Here is a 17,298-nt window from a genome sequence, read left to right as displayed (position 1 = left end):
ATTTCTTAAATTTTATTTCAACTTATCCTCACAAAAAGTCTGTGGGTTAGGTATTGTTAGTCACAATTTGCAGATGAGAAAACAACAAAAACGATATGTTTTGAAACAAGTTTTTCTTTTCAAAAAAGTCTTACAACTTTGATCATTGCAGTTTTTTTCTGTCAGCTCTGGAAAGGCTGCTAGCCGGCGGTTTCACTGGGTATGCACCCAAAGTTGGAAATGTTCCCCACCCAACCTCTACTCTCTGCAAAGCCGGCTCCGCGCTTGGCCACCCTGAGGCCGCTGTGGCTTTGTAACGCGGTAGAACGACTGGGTTGGACCATTGGAGCCACCGTAGTACCCCCCTGTTTTCTCTCAGCCTCTCTCCGCGTTCGGAAGGCGCCTCCGCCGCGCTGGAGAAGGCGGGGCCGGGGCTTCGGGATAGGCCAAGGTCTTCGGCGCTAGCGCCCCGGTCACCGGAAGTGCTGCCTTCTGTTCCCCTCCTAGCCGCTGCCTCAGAGGTTATAGGGCTGCCCCGGAAGTCCTCCCCCTGTCTCCCGCCCTCGGCAGACATGGCGGTGGACTCGGGGATGGAACTGCTATTTTTAGATACCTTTAAACACCCGAACGCTGAGGTAAGCCTTCGCCTCTTGATTTCGACCCTGCTTCCCGACTCTGGGACCCTTACAAAAATTCTTTAGATGTGCCTCGACTTTTCCTCCTGCCGGTGGCCGCTTAAATTCCTCACATACACACCCCCTCCCCCAGCTGGGTGTGGGCATCGCGTCTGAGGGAGGGCAGCGGTGGCCAGCTCATTTCCCTGCATTATCTTAAGCGCCCGCGTCTTTGGTTGAGTTGGCTGTACTGCTTGCCTTGCTGTTTTTGTCCCCCCGTCAGCTCTGGGCCTGGAAAATATCTTGGTTCTCAGATTTACCTCAGGTGGTGTCTGGGAGGGGGAGGCTCTCAGACAGCTTGTGTTTGACAGTAGAGGAGACCGAACAGGTCACGTTGGCTTCGTAATTCCTAAATCCCTTCTAGGTACCTTTTCTAACGGAACTTAGGTTACCCAGATGTGACACTCATTCGGTTTAGGATTGTGGCGCTCCCCCGTTTGTCCTGAAACTTTAATACTTTTCTTTTGGAAGGATTTCACACATTAGGATATGAAATATTTGCAGGGAACGGATTTTGCGTGGAGGATCCCTGCGAGAAGGGGAAAACTGAGATAATTGTAGTCAAGCTGTAGTACAGTCTGTCAGCCGTTCTGAGGGGCGAGGGTGGGGAATCGTGGGGTAATCTTTTCGTTATAAACTAAGTGCCACTGAACGTCTTACTGGCTCTGCAATACGTAAATTGAATATAGCTGGATAGCTAAAGTCAGTGAAAAGTGGACATTAACCAAGTCCACAGAGAAATTTCAAAAACCTTGGAACCCACATTTTCTTTCAGTGTAAACGTAATCATTTTAGAGAACTATTCTTCCTCTGGAGATAGTGATGATAGTGGGTAGTGGTTGTATCTTAATGTTTTACTTGACAAAATAAAAAGTTGACAGCGTTGGTCTTCTAATTAATTAATGGTTTGTAGGTCTGTAATAATAAAAAGTTTGGAAACTTTAGTATATTTTACTAACAGTGAACTAATTTGTGGTCTTTCATTTCGTGTAGGCCCATTAGCTCTGTTCAGTAACCATACTTTTCTAATTCCATACACATAGTGTGCAGTAGTTGGATCAGAACAAACCTATCGTGTACAGAAATAGAGATCAGTTAAAAATGAAAGCAAGAAGCATATGATGAGTTAATTTAGTAGTATTTTAGTTTAGGAAGATTGGCTTTCATTCGCTTACATACTTAGGAATCTAGTATTTATTTATTCTTAGACAAACATTGAGGACCATGGAGGATAGGACCCGTAGTATGGTAGTAAATACCTTCTTCTGGCAAGTACTGGAAAAGGCTTAGAAGAGATCACATTTGGACTGAGTCTTGAAGAAGAAATAGGGGTTTGTGGGTAGATATGGAATATTGAAATGTTTGTTCTCAAGGAGTTTATAACTAAGTATTGGGGATTAGGTCCACAACAGTATGATTAAAGTTGGAATGTGATGAATGCTTAAAGAGATAGTGGAAATTCCTTGGGGTTTTGTCACCTTTATTTCCAAAATGCCCATCACATTCTCACATATTAGGACCTCAATAAATATTTATTTAGCTCCCTTTGGTGGTTCAAATAAGGGCTATGTGATTTTAGATGAGCGAGAGATCACTCTTCATTGAAGAGTATCGGGGAAGAGTTCTTCAAGGCAGTTGGCAAATGAACTTGGCCTTTGGTGGAACAGTGTATGTTCCGCAGTTTTAGACAGGAAGGCATCCTCCTGGAGTAGTCAGTCTTCTGTAGTGTATGCCGAAAGTAGCAGTGTGAAGTGATACCTGAATGGCAGTTTGAAGCCAGATCATAGAAGTGCTTGAATGCTCAGCAAAGGAGTGTGGACTTTATTTTGTAGGAAATGGGCAGTTTTTGAGCTGGCAAATTATATGATTAGTAAAACACATTAGGCAGATTAATCGATCAGTAATATTTAAAATGGCTCAGAAAAACTAGAGGTGGCAAATCAGGACAAAAAGATGAGAGGCATGATGAAAACTGGAGTTAGCAAATGGGCAGTAATCATTGTTACCATTTATGGAATGCTTATTTTGTGCTAGACATTGCTTTGACAATTTAAAGACATTATGTATAATCCTTTCATCAATTTTGAAAGGTAGTTATCCCCATTCTATAGATGAGGAAAGTGAGCATGAGAGGTTACGTGACTTTCCCAGACACACATCAGCACACATTTCTTGGCTTTATTTTTTCATTTTTTTACTCTTGCCTGATTTTAGAGAGAGGGAAACATCGATTGATGTGCCTCAGAGACAGAATCTGCAACCTAGGCATGTGCCCTGACTGGGAATTGAACCCAAGACCTTTTGGTCCATGGGACGAAGCTCCAGCCAACTGAGCCACATCGACCAGAGCCATTTGTTGGCTTTAAAGCAGTGCCATGCTGTGTCCTGTGGAACTAATTATGGGAGGATAGATATAATTACATTTTGGGTATAAAATTGACAAGATGGCAAGTGATCTGTGAGGAAGAATGAGTAGCTAAAAATGATAGAATTCACCTGGCCGGTTAGCTCAGTTGGTTAGAGCGTGGCGCTGATAAAAATGATAGAATTTTAGTTTTAGAGATAACTGGGGGGGGGCCATTGAGCGTAATAGAAAAGTCTGGAAATGGGTTTGAAGTGAGTTTGAGGGGAATAAGATAATTTTAGTTTTTGATGTATTTAGTGATACACCAGATACATTTGCACAGTAGGAAGTTGGGAATCTGTTTAACATTTATTTATGAAAAACACTTTTGAAGGTGAGGTATAGCTCTAGCAATTCAAGCAGGAACAGCAACAACAAAACATTGCTGTTATTTTCAAAGGAATTTGTAGTCTGGTGGGGAAGAAAAACTTTTATTCAAGTTTCACAAGGGGAATCCTTAAAGGGGTTTGAGGGTGCTGAATGAATTGCGTATTGTGTTTGTGGTTTGTCTGCCACTTTTTAAGAAATAAATGTTATTTCAGTAAATTTTATTATAGAAAAATTAGAAAAAATATAAAAGCAGAAGCTTTCATAGTTCCACTTAGTCCCAGCTATCATTAATTTAAAATATTTTTCCACATCCTCTATAAAGCATATATATGCTTAAATGCATACACCCATCACCCACATTAATGTACCGATACTGTAATGTTGTTTTGTGTTATGTTTTTTTACCTAACAATGTGTTATGCTTCTTTATAAATAAATAAATACACCTCTGTGATATTTTTAAAAAGCTTCATTTTAAACATTTTTTTTTTACTAGATAATACATGTGTGAGATACAAATTCAAAAGGTACAAAAAGGTATATAATAAAAAGCAAGTCTTTCTCTCATCCCTGTCTCCAAGCCATCCTTCCTTCCCTAGACAGTCTGTGTAATGTCATTTTTATAGGCTGCATGTTATTTTTTTAAGTGGTAATGCTATTTATATATTAAATTCTCATGCATTTAGGCTTCTGACTTTTTACAGTGATATTATTGATGCTAAATTATTTTATACATCTTTAATTATTTCTTTATTTTCAGAATGGATTTGCTGGGTTAAAATTAAATCTTATGAGAGTGATTGATGCTAGAAAGTCCTACTTCATTTCAGAGTTTTTTAAAGAAACCAAATTGGAACTCATCTGAACAGAAGTGATCATGGAAATGGTAGGAATAGATGAGATAGCCTTAGTTTACTGTTAGAAAAGAAGGGGAGATATCTATGCTGTGACCTTTAAACACACAACGACTTCTTCGGAATGAGTAGATGTGGCTCAGAGTTTTGGAATCTGACCAATCTATTCTTTACATTTCTATTAGCTCTCTAATCATAATCCTTTCATGATTACCCATGTTCAACCTGTTTCCTAGGTTAATGTACTCTTCTAGATATTTTAAGCTGCTACTTTATTGTAATATTTTAAACTCTGAAAACATAATTTAATAAACTCTTACTAAGCAAATAATAGAAGTCCAACAAATTAATACACTAAGTACTATGAATATAAGAGGAAACTCAGATTTGTTTCTTGTCTTTTGAAACACTAATGGGAGAGATAAAAAAGGTGACTGCAATTTAGTTTGATAGACTTTGGAAGTATAAGGGAGGGGCACCTACCTAGACTTAATAACTGGTTCATCTTTCAAGAGAAAGTTGACTTCTGAAAGGCTTTAGGACTGAGGAGTGTGGTTGGATTCTAAGTAGAGACAGTAGCATGATGAAAATGAAAAAGAGCATGTTGGGCTATACATTTGGAATGATAAAAAAGGGACCATACTTGTTTTTAAGATCAAGGAATCTGGCCTGGGGATAATAAAGAGCAGGGAGGAGATACATTTACATCCCAAAAAGACCACATTGCAATAGGATAAAGATTTGGAGTGGGGCAAGAAAGAAGCACAAAACCACTTAGGATTCTGCTGCTGTTTTTTAGATTAGAGTGCTTAGGATTTAGAACTAGAGGAGGTGACCGGAGGAATGGAGGGAATTACATAGATTCGAGAGCTAGTTAGAGGTTTAATCAATAGGATATGATGGATGTTTAGATGAATGATTTAGGTGAGAGGATGAGAAAGAAGCCATGGATGATGATAATGGTTTCTGTCTTGGCCATTGTGTGGATGGTGGTGTTATCACTGATACAGGAGAGTTCAGTTTTGGACGTGCTGTGTTTGTGGTGTTTGGGACATTCAAATGGAGGTGTCTAGTTAGTAGTCGGTTATAGTGGTCTGGGGCTCAGGAGAGAGATCGTAGATGGAGATAATAGATTTGGAGTTGAATTTTAGAAGAGGATGAAAAATCTTATGTAATTCTATTGATTGTACTTGGCTACTCTGCCTTACTTCACTCCCATATTTTGCCGTGTAATCATGGTGAATTATGCCTGCAATTACTTGACCATTCCAAATTCTTGCTTGCTTTCCTTTTGTGTGTACTTCTTCTTTTGCCTGGAAAGCTCTTTCTTTTCTTCCCCCGTTTGCTTGAGGAATTAATTAAGGTGCTGCTTCTTTAGGGAAACCTTCCCTAATACTCTCCCCCCCGCCCCCCCCCCAAATCTGAGTTAGGTAAGTATCTCTCTGAAGTTTCATAGTTTCCTGTGTGATTCTTTATCATAGCAATTTATTTGTCCACCACAATAGATTGTTCCTTAATGGCAGAGATTGTCTTGTCTTTGTATCCACAGGATCTAGTATAACTTGGAACATAATAGACATTTAATAAATGTTTGGAAATAATTATTGAATAATAGTGGTAGCACCTTATACAGAAACTCCTACTTACAAACAAAATAGATTTTGAAAGGCTGTTTGAAAAACTTTAAGTTCATTTTGTAGGTCCACAGTGACTATATCCTAACTATCACTAAAACTGTTCATTAATTAGTGGCAGGCAGGGTGGAGGATGATAGAATTGATAAACTTTTGTTCTAAGCTTCCTTTGTAAATTTTAATGAGACTTTAAAACATATAAGTAAAGCAGCTTCTATGTACAGTCATGCTGCATAACAATCTTTTGGTCAGTGACAGGCTGGATATATGATAGTGGTCCTATAAGATTATAATGGAGCTGAAAAATTACTATCACCTAGCATCGTAGCTGTTGTAATGTTCTAGTATAACATGTTACGTGTTTGTGGTGATGCTTGTATAAACACACCTGCTGCATTGCTAGTTGTGTGAAAGTATAGCACTTAAAATTATGTACAGTTCATAATACTTGATAATAAACAGTACATAATACTTAATGTTACTGGTTTATGTATTTATTGTACTAGTTGTTTTACAGTATACTCTTTCTGCTTATAAAAACATTTGCTGAAACACAGTATGTTGTGTTACGCCAGCACAGGAGCTTCATACATCTTGTGTTTATTCATCTCTTGATTGTATCATTTTTTCTTGTGCTTCATTTAATCTATTATTTTGTTCATCACAGTCCCTAAGTGTTCGCACAATGATGAAATCACCTGATGACACATTTCTCAGAATGTGTACCATCATTAAGTAACACATGACTGAAGTAGACTTTTTAAGTAGAAGAGTTCCTTACAGGAAGGACACAAGGCACCAAAGTTGGAGGCAGAACACTTATTTTATATAAGTCTATTTTAGTATTTGTCGAATATCTACAGTGTATTTGAAATAGGATACAAGTTGAGCTGCTGTCACAAAAGTCAAAATAACAGTGGTTTGGATGATAGAGGATTTTCTCTCTCAATAATCTGGTTGTAAGTATTCCAGGGCTAATATGATAATTCTCTGTTCTTCTATACTGTTCCCCTGCTATCTTGTATTGCCTACCATGTTCATGATAGCTTATCATAATATAAGCTTACCAAGCAATAGAATATTGGAAGAAGAGGTAGAAGGAGTTAAGTCTAAACTTTCCCATTAAGGACATGACCCAGAGTTGCCTATATGATTTTCATTTTCATCTCTTCTACCAGAATTTAGTAATCATATGTTTACACTGGTCTTTAGTTCACTTGTACCTAGCTCAGATTTCTCTACAGGAAGACAACAATGGGCATTGTAAGACAACTAACAATCAGAGTCACTTTGAACTCATCCTGTTTCATTTATTTGAAAATTTAAAGCACTTGAATAGTAAACATTATGCTAAGATTTCTATGCCCTGTATATTTAATTATAACCTTTGAGTTTAAGTTGCAAAATTGGGAAGTCCACCCTCTTACATTTTAGGACTGTTGATAGGTACTACATTGTTTGCCGCTTCAAGAGAAACTGAAGACTTGGTCTTTCTAGGTGCAAATAATATGAACTAAAAAAAATTTCACTCAGAAATTTGACCACTAGGTAATGATGATTGGCTGAACTGCTAGGAAAAGTTGATGTAAAATAGTCAAAAACAATGAGAAAACTTTCTTTAAAATTATTGATCACAAGAGCTTCATTTGTTTGATCCTATGTCAAATGATAACAAAGAAATAAGGATATATTACAATTATACTATCCATTTATCTTATTATGAAAAACTTTGTGTATTTTTTTCTTTTTTAAGTTTCAGAGGTTTACCTCAACTATTCAGTACCTAAATGGCTTCTGTTGGTATTTGTTGGTATGTTAAGTCTAATACAGATCCACAGTCCCTTATCTGTAATTTAGGAATTCTAAAATGGCAGAGAAATCCGCTCTGAGTTCATTTGGCCATGTAGTCTGATCTGAGGTGACATGATGCTAGTTAGAATCTTTAGTAGTTTTCAAATTTTTTTGTTATTGATAGTCTGATAGATGTCCCTCATTGCTCCCACCCTTTGCCCATAGACTGTTTAGTGTGAATGTTTGTATATGTGACTGCAGAAATATTAATGTTTTGATAACATGGTACTGTCCCAGAAGCCATTGTGGGTGTTAAATAATAAACAGTATTTGTATTATGTTACCTTTCTAAAAATCTAAAAGGTCAAGATTTGAAAATATATCTGACTCTAGAGGTTTTCAGTAAGGGATTGTAGGTTTGTACTGGTCTAAACAAAACATCAGGGAGGAAAATACACTGTAAAAAAAATGTTACTATACAAATGGAGAAATTTAACCAGGTACATTTTCTCATTAGCTGTTTTTAAAGTGATTTATACAGCATTATAAGTAATAAAATAGCGCTGTTTTAATGATAAGGAGTTTATTTTAAGATTATTTGTGACATTCTGAATGAAACAAATTGAAGATAAGTTTTTTGGAGATGAATACATTTTGAATAAAGTACTTTGCTTACAGTATGTCCTTCTCCCCCACCTTTTTAAAGCAAAGTTCTCATATAGATGTGGTTCGTTTTCCATGTGTGGTTTATATCAATGAAGTCCGAGTCATACCCCCAGGAGTAAGAGCCCATAGCAGCCTGCCTGACAACAGAGCATATGGGTAAGTCGATTTTCCTTTTAAAAGTATTTTGGACTAAAGGTTTTCCTAGAAACATAGTCTCTTTATTTTTTTGTAGTTTGTTTATTTATTTTAAATTGAATTTACCAGGGTGACATTGGTTAATAAAATCATGTAGGTGTCAGTAGAAACATATTCCTAAATGCAGAATTTTAAGGTAATATTTTGTAAGTTAAAAAAAAACAACAAACCTAAAACTTTATTCAGTTATAGTTATGTTGCTTTGTAAATTGACTCTAGGTTTTTTATGTAATCCATGTATCATTATAAACTTGAATAATTTTTTGACCTAAGTACTAGATTAAAATTTTCTTAACCTGGTCTTTGTGGCTCAGTTGGTTGGGTGTCATCCTGCCAAACAAAAGGTCGCCAGTTGGATTCCCTGTAAGGGTACATGCCTGTGTTGCATGTTTGGTTCCCGGTCAGGATGTGTGGGGAGCAACAGATTGATTGACATTTCCCTCTCGCGTTGATGTTTCTCTCCCTCTCTTTCTCTTTCCCTTCCCCTCCCTCTAAAAATAAATATATAAAATCTTAAAAATTTTTTTCTCTTTATTCCTTTTTTTTTTTAAATTGGGGGACATAGGTTTATAATAATTCCAAAATATTCTAGGGTGGCATAATGTAGTAGGTGAAGTATTTTTAAACTTTTTTCTTAAAAGTAAATAAGAATTAGTCTGAATATTTAGAAATATATTTTTTGTTATTACTTTTTTATTATACTATTTTATAGTAATCAGTTTTCCTCAATTAATGATGATCTCCTTAACCTGATACATGTGTCTTTTTAAAAATATGTAGCTTCATATTAACCATTAGTTGTGCTTAGCTGGTTTGTTATTTGAGGCTTTCTCTTTCTTAGGCTCTGTGGGAAATAAAATGTAAGACATGGTCACTGACGTGGAGTTGTTGATAAGTTTATAACAACTGACATAAAATAGAGGAATTTGATCTTTGTTGTAACATGAATAATCATCATCATCTTTTGATTTTAATTACTTATATATCAATACCACATTTCATTATGTGTATCCTGTGAGAACTCATTTTCTCTTATGTAAATGAGGTAAATAGCTATTTACTTGTATTATGGTACAGATTCAAAGTTTAAGTGCTCATTTCTTCATAACTGAAAAGTAGTTATTTGTAGAAGTAGACATAAAATCTTCAAATGTTTTCAGGTCATTCAGAAGTAAAACAAATGCAAAACAAAGCAATAAGAATGGTTAATATTTGTAATGAGACATCATTATGATTGATTTCATATCTTTTTTCCATGTTTAAGGAAATAATAACTTTTTAAAAAAAATTTCTATTTTTCCTATAAAGGGAGATGTGAATAGAATGGGAAAGGAGTAATGATAGTCTATTCTGCAGTCCAATTGCACTGTTTTTGGCCAAGAAACTTCTATTAGTTATCTATTGCTTCATAACTAATTAAGCAAAGTTAACAGCCTAAAACAGTAAAACATTTATTATCTCACTATTTTCAAGCGTCAGGAACCTGGGTGTAGCTTAGTTGGCTCAAGTTCCCTCATTCAAGATAGGGGCCCAGCTGCAGAGTCAAAAGATTTGACTAGGACTGGAAAATTAGTTTAGAAGCTCACTCTCATGGCTGTTGGCAGGAGATTTCAGTTCCTTGCCAGCAAATCCTTTCTATGGCGTGTTCATACCACAACATGGATTCCCTAAGAGTTGAGTAATCCAAGAGTGAGAGTGCATGCTGAAAAAGGAAGTCACAATCAGTGTGTTTTATAACTTAATGTTAGGAGTCACTTTTATTGTATTTTGTTGGTTATATACTCTACTGCTACAGTGTTTGTGTGTGGGGGGAACTACACAAGGGTGAGAGTATCAGAAAACAGGAGTCTTTGGGGGCCATTTGGGAGGCTGGCTACTACAGCAGGCCAGTTGGATCTCTACCAGTAGCTACAATGAGTAAGAATGTTTGCTACATTGTCCCTCTTATCTCTCTTCTTTTTCTTAGCCATTCTTGGGGAAGAATGGCTGTTTATGTTTAAAAACTTTTTAATTGGTTTTTTTAGAGAGGGAGAAAAGAGGGGGAGAAAAAGAGAGAGAAACTGATCTGTTGTTCCACTTATATATTCATTCATTGGTTGCTTCTTATATGTGTTCTGACCAGAAATCAAACCCACAACCTTGGCATATCAAGATAACACTCTAACCAACTGTGCTACCTGGCTAGGGCCTGTTCATATTTTAGTAATTCCAAACACAAAAATGGCAGAAACAACTTTATACACAATATGTTAACAAAACAGTAAAGTGAAGTGTTTATTCAGTTATACAAATGTAAGATATTAAGAATCCTAACATTTGATGCATTGTGTTTTTTAACATAAGCCTGTATTTTTATATAGGGTTTGTTATTTTTTGTAAATATAGTGCCTTATGCAAGGTTAGGTGTGACTCAACAGGTTTTAAGATGAAAGTCTAGTGCAGTGAAATTACCATTGATTCTGTAAATCGTTTTTCAGTGACCACGACTGGAGTCTTTGGTACCTAAGAATTTTATGAAATTCTTCATAAAAATATGAAGAATTTACATATTAGCCATTTTCTCTTTCTTTGGGATATTGGAGTCCAGGGTCTAGTTTGAAGAGGAAGGATAGGAGGGTGAGACTAGAGTTGTTGAGCACATACATAATAGTTGAATTCGAATAAGGTAAATGTATGTTGCTATGCTGACCCCTCTGTGTACTATTCTGTGTACCTTTATTTCATTTAACATTATGTCAGGAGTACTTTCACATCATTCAGTTTTATTTGAAAATATGATTACTAATGGCTGCATAATCTAATGAATGTAATTATTTGGCTAATTCTTCATGTAGGGACCATTAGATGGTTATAATGAACATCCTCTTGAAAAAAATCTTTGTTTGCATATGAGTGTTTCCATAGATACACTTTCTAGAAAAAAGTATTTCTGGATCAAATGGTGTGAATATTTTCTTAGTTTCCTGAATTTTATTGCTATAATTGTCTTTCAGAATGATCATACTTGTTTGTATGTCTGCCAGAAGTGCATGAGGAAACCTCTGTGGTAGTACTTTGGGCATTACACTTTTTATCATTTGGATTTTTTTGTAAATAAACAAAGCAAACAGTGTTTAAAATCAAGATTTTAGATGAGCCCAAGGAATTTTAGCTAAGGATTATATGTATTTAAGTGTAGCATGATTTCATTGTAATGCAAATTAAATAGGCTTTACTCTTAACTGTAAGTCTACAAAAAAAGTAAAAATATTTAATGTAAATTGTTGCCGTGCAAATTTCAATTTTAGGCTTTAAGTCACAGTTTAGGGCTCTGATGCTAAAATTATTACAATTTTGTATTAATGTGGATTAAGTTGAAATTAAATTACAATATTCAACCTGAAGTTAGTTAACTTCTGTTGTTTTTTTTTTTTTTTTTGCTAATGAAAGAAAATAATGATACAAAGAATTATAAAATTAGATATCACAATTACTGGTAATTAGAATTTGCCTTTAAAATAGATTAAAAATTTTAAATATTTAGGTGTTTTAGAATGATTCCAAGTGGCAGGTAAAAGATGCTTGATGATTAACATTTAAGAAATAATACTCAAAGTATTGGCTGCTTGAGAATTGGATGGGAATAAAATTACAGAAAATATTACAATGAACTGTATACTTTTGCTATTTAAATCGAATATTATGTCTTAATTCTAGAATTTTGCAAAGGCTGACCTTTCACCTTTGTTTCATTCACAGGGAGACATCTCCACACACATTTCAATTAGACTTATTCTTTAACAATGTAAGCAAACCAAGTGCCCCAGTTTTCGATCGATTGGGAAGGTATGTACCTACTAGGTAATTTCACCAGAAACTCATGAATTAGTATGCAAGCCTTTTTACTCTTTCAATAGAAGAAATTCAGTGGTAGACCCAAGAACTAAGGGTTTAATTTTTATCAGTAGGCAGTATTAAAGAAATGACATGCCCCTAAGACGATATTGAGGTTATTTACAAAATAAAATTTTAAATGTATGAAACATTAACCATGTTTTGTTTGCTTTTTATGGTTGTATGCATTTCTTAGATATATTATGATTTGATAATAACCTAATTTGGAAAAGATTGCTTTTTGATTCTTAAAAAAAAGGTGTGTAAATACAAGAGCTAATGTTGTGCCTGTCTTTTATATCGTACTACTGTGTAATTTAAAATTCCATAGTCACATTTTGTAAAATGAGAGTTTTGTTAATAGAGACTTCGTTTTTGGATTATTTAATACATGCTAGGTATTATTAAAACTGGTTATTTTGATATTTGATATTTTGATATTAGATTTACTTAGAATTTATAAAATAAAAAATTTAAAAGGCAAATGGAAAAATTTCTCTATCAAGACTTTACAGTTTTTTAGACTTACACTTTTATCGCTTCTTCACTCATTTATTACTAACTTATACTGATAATTTAACCTTTTATTTTAAATCATGGGAGGCTAAATAATCTAAAGCAGCTAATTTTTAATATTATAGAATGTTTTCCTTATGTTAGTACCTACCTGATAAAAGTAGGTACTTTTAAAAAATTTTGGTCCCAGTATGGTACATTTTTTGAAGACTATAATGCTCTGGTTCTCTACTCTGGCTGTACATTAGAATTATTTGGGGCTTTTAAAAAAATACTGATATCCACACTCACCCCAAGTCAATTATATCATAATCTCTAAGGGATTTGTTTTATACTTTTTTAAAAATGACATTTTGGGGGGAATCAGTAAGACCCAAACTTTGTAATATATTAAATCAAAATGAAAATTTTGCATAATTTTATTAAAATACTTTAATCTAGAAAGACTTAATGAACTTTGATGGTCAATGTTTGAGCCTATATATTTATTCCTATTCTTTTCGCAGCCTGGAATATGATGAGAATACTTCCATCATCTTTAGACCCAACTCAAAGGTAATTGTGGAAGTCAGTTTTCACCTTGTTACTACTGTTTGTTTTTACCTTCACTCAGAGTTTTTGACCCAAATAAACTGGTGATGCAAGATGTCAGTTTTTTTGGTTCTAGTTCTGCAGAATATCATCATTACTAGTCTGATTTCCTCTTGTGTTCATGAGCAAAGACATTGTAATGTCATTCTCACCTGTAAAGTTCTTTCTTCTCTTAATTTTATATTTGAGTCAGGAAGAAGTGAGCAAGTCCAGAACATGATAGGCAGGTAAATTACTAGACACTGTTGTTCCATAGTTAAGATCTCCTTGGCGGGGGCGGGGGGGGATGTATTTCATATTTTTCACTTTCACATCAGAAGTATACCTTTTTTTCTTGATATACCAAATGCCATTCTAGAAGAATCGAGATCTGAATCTTGGAAGATCTTAAATCCATAAATAATTGTGATATAGTATGGGACTTCTCAGCCTGCTGTTTGTTTTTTGGTGGGTTACAGATATTTGATCTTTTGCATCCTGTTTAGACTAAAATTCTTCTTCCTTATCTCTTTGTCTTCTTGTTAATGGGATTTCTATAGAGTCCATCACTCCATGGGCATAGTCTTTGAGCTTTTGTTCTGGTCCGCAATTTCCCTTTACTAGAGTTTGCTAGAGTTAGCAAGGAGAATAACAATTTGTTCCTTATTGTACCTCTAGAAGGGACTCTATTACCATTTATTACCTCATTTTTACCTAACATGGTATATTGTAAAGAGAATTCAGAAGTCAGGGGTTTTGGTTTCTAGCCCAGGTTCTTCTACTGACACTCCAGTTTCTTATTTGTTGATACTGTTTGCTCTGAAAAAAACATTTTTATTTTATAAGAACGTATTGAAGGGTAATGGCATTGATAAAGTCTTTGATCTTTTTAGGACAAAGTTTTCATAGACATTTTGTTTAATGCATTTTAAGTACAATATGAGTACATAAAATATACTTGCATGTTTGAGTTGGGCATGTAAAAAGAATGCTATACAATTTTATGGACTTTATAAATCTTGAAGCAGGCACAATTTGTAGTTTTGTTCACCTACATGACCCCTGTAACTATTGGGGTTTAATTCATTAATTGGCAGTAACTCCCACTTAATTTCATTCTCATTTCTATTTCCTTTGTTGGGAATTTGGTAAAGTTTTTTTTAAAAATATTTTATTTTTATTTATTTTTAGAGAGAGGGAAGGGAGTGACAAAGAGAGGGCGAGAAACATCAGTCTGTTGTTGCCTCTTGCATGCCCCCAAAACCCCCAGCTGGGGACCTGGCCTGCAACTCAGGCATATGCCCCTACTTGGAATCAATCCAGTGACCTCTTGATTTGTAGGCTGGCACTCAATATGCTGAACCACACCAGCCAAGGCTGGTTAAGCTTTTTGAACAGGGTTGGTATGAAGTGTAGAACTGGGGAGATACAATCTTGAAACAGGCCTAAGTATGGTAACTTGGGAGGACCATTTAAAAGCTGTGCCTCTGGGTGATGGTTCACCAATATTGACCTTTGCATTTTCAGCATACTTTTCAAGACTTTAGTTTAACTACAAAGTAATTTGATATGAGTTTATTCTGGTATATTAAAACATTAATTTGAAAGATATTTCCCCTATTAAATCAGGTGAATACTGATGGTTTGGTGCTAAGAGGCTGGTATAATTGTTTGACACTGGCAATATATGGATCAGTAGATAGAGTGATAAGTCATGACAGAGATTCTCCGCCGCCACCACCTCCACCTCCACCTCCACCTCAACCACAGCCAAGTTTGAAAAGGAATCCAAAACATGGTAAGAATTTTAAATTTGCTTTTGTCAACAACATTTATCTTCATTATAGCAGAAAAAGGTAATTCAAAGAGCTCTTCTACCTTTTCAACCTTGTGTAAGACTTGACAAGGTAGTCAGTTTCCCATTCTTTCCTATTTGAGATTTTTTTTATTTTGAAGATGTGACATTTTATTTTCTTCCTCTACTTTTCTAGAATGCTTATTAAATTGACCTGAGGTTTTAAAAAATTTAAATATGTAAATGATAATGTAATCTAGTGGTTACTCATAGATTACTATCAAAATTATCTCTAGAAGAATTGAAAAATAATAAATTTGGTATATATTTTCATACTCTTTAAATTTTTAATTTTTGATTTTAGAGGGGTGAAGGGAGGGAGAAAGAGCAAGAAACATCGATGTGAGAGACAAACATTGAGGTTGCCTTCCGTATGCGCCCCAGGGGGCCGAACCTGCAATCCAGGCATGTGCCCTGACCGGGAATCCAACTGGTGACCTTTTGGTTTGCAGGATGATGCCCAACCAACTGAGCTACACTGGCTGGGGCAAATTTTTTATTTTCAATTACAGTTGACATACAATATTATATTAGTTTCAGGTTTACAACCCAGTGATTAGACATTTATATAAACCACAAAGTGATCATCCTAATAAATCTAGTACCCATCTGACACCATACGTAGTTGTTAAAATATTATTGACTATATTCTCTGTTGTACCGTACATCCCCATGATTATTCTGCACCCACCAATTTGTATTTCTTAATTTTTACCTTTTTCATCCATCCTTCCAGCCCTTCTCCTATCTGGCAAATGTCAAAACGTTCTCTGTATTTGAGTCTGTTTTTGGTTTATTTATTTTGTTTTTTTAGATTCCACATATAAGAGAAATGAAATAGCATTTGTCTTTGTCTGACATTTCATTCAGCACACTACTCTAGGTCCATCCATGTTGCTGCAGATAGCACGATTTTATTCTTTATTATAGCTGAGTCATATTCCATTGTATATATACACTACTTCTTTGTCCATTTCCTCTATTGAGGACAAAGGCTGCTTCTGTATCTTGGCTATTGTACATAATGGTACAATGAACATATGGATGTGTACATCTTTTCAATTGAGTGGTTTGCTTTTCTTCTGTTAAATTCCCAGAAGGAGAATTGCTGGGTTATTCTTTGTCTCTTGTTATAGCCTTTGTTTTAAAGTTTACTTTGTCTGGTATATGTATTGCTATAGCAGCTTTTTTCGTTCGTTTGTCTCCATTTTTATTATATATATATATATTCCTCTCAATCTGTGTCTCTTATCTGAAGTGAGTCTGTTGTACCCAGCATATGTAATGGTCTTATTTTGTTATCTCTTCCGCCACAGAATGTCTTTTGATTAGAAAATTTAACCCATTTGTATTTAAGTAATTTTTGATTGACATGTATGAGGGGGGACCCAAAAAAACTGGAATTACCTTCTGGAGGGCAGGCCACTTGTAGTACAGGCTTCCCCTATTTGGTGAGTGTTCTAGGAAACCCATCTGTTATCAGTGTACCAGACGATACTGTTGTGAGAGAGGCTGCCTTCGGCTTCAGTGAATTTTTTTGAAGACTCTCAGTGCGTTTGCCCATTTCACATTGGGTGATTTATGAGAAGGGACCCAAGAAAACCTAGAATTTATTTTCAGAAATTGTGTATTTGTTCTTAAATATTTAAACTTCAGTCACCTTTAAAGTACTGTCCATTTGATGTAGTACATCTATTGAGACTTACAGCGCCTGCTCAAAACAGTTTGTGAACTCTTTGATTTTGATGTCTTTCAGTGCTTCTGCTGTGTTTTGTTTCACCTCGTCCATGTCGGTAAAACATTTCCCTTTAAGGACTTTTTTTTAATCTGGGGAAACAAAAAAAAGTCACTTGGGGTGAGAGTGGGTCAATAGGGATAATGGGGCACAGGGGTCATGCCGTTTTTGGTTAAAAACTACTGAAAACTCAGCATGGTGTGGGCAGGTGAGCTTGTAAAT

At 35.3% G+C, this 17,298-nt stretch overlaps 1 protein-coding gene across 2 annotated transcripts in view; it reads left to right on the top strand.

The window, feature by feature from the left end:
• Positions 1-518: 518 nt before the first annotated feature.
• The window catches only part of VIRMA (vir like m6A methyltransferase associated), a 53,463-nt gene continuing 36,683 nt past the window's right edge, over positions 519-17,298 (top strand). For both annotated transcript variants that reach the window (XM_054590267.1, XM_054590266.1), the window contains exons 1-5: positions 519-614; positions 8,373-8,488; positions 12,266-12,352; positions 13,423-13,471; positions 15,116-15,284. In XM_054590267.1, coding sequence (XP_054446242.1) covers positions 552-614; positions 8,373-8,488; positions 12,266-12,352; positions 13,423-13,471; positions 15,116-15,284 — 484 coding nt within the window. In that variant the 5' untranslated portion in view covers positions 519-551. The remainder of the gene's footprint in view (positions 615-8,372; positions 8,489-12,265; positions 12,353-13,422; positions 13,472-15,115; positions 15,285-17,298) is intronic.

This window comes from Pteronotus mesoamericanus, unplaced genomic scaffold (assembly GCF_021234165.1).
Source record: "Pteronotus mesoamericanus isolate MK-2021 breed Mesoamerican mustached bat unplaced genomic scaffold, CSHL_Meso_final scaffold_174, whole genome shotgun sequence".
NCBI classification, from domain to species: Eukaryota; Metazoa; Chordata; class Mammalia; order Chiroptera; family Mormoopidae; genus Pteronotus; species Pteronotus mesoamericanus.
This window is presented reverse-complemented; position numbering and strand designations above follow the sequence as displayed.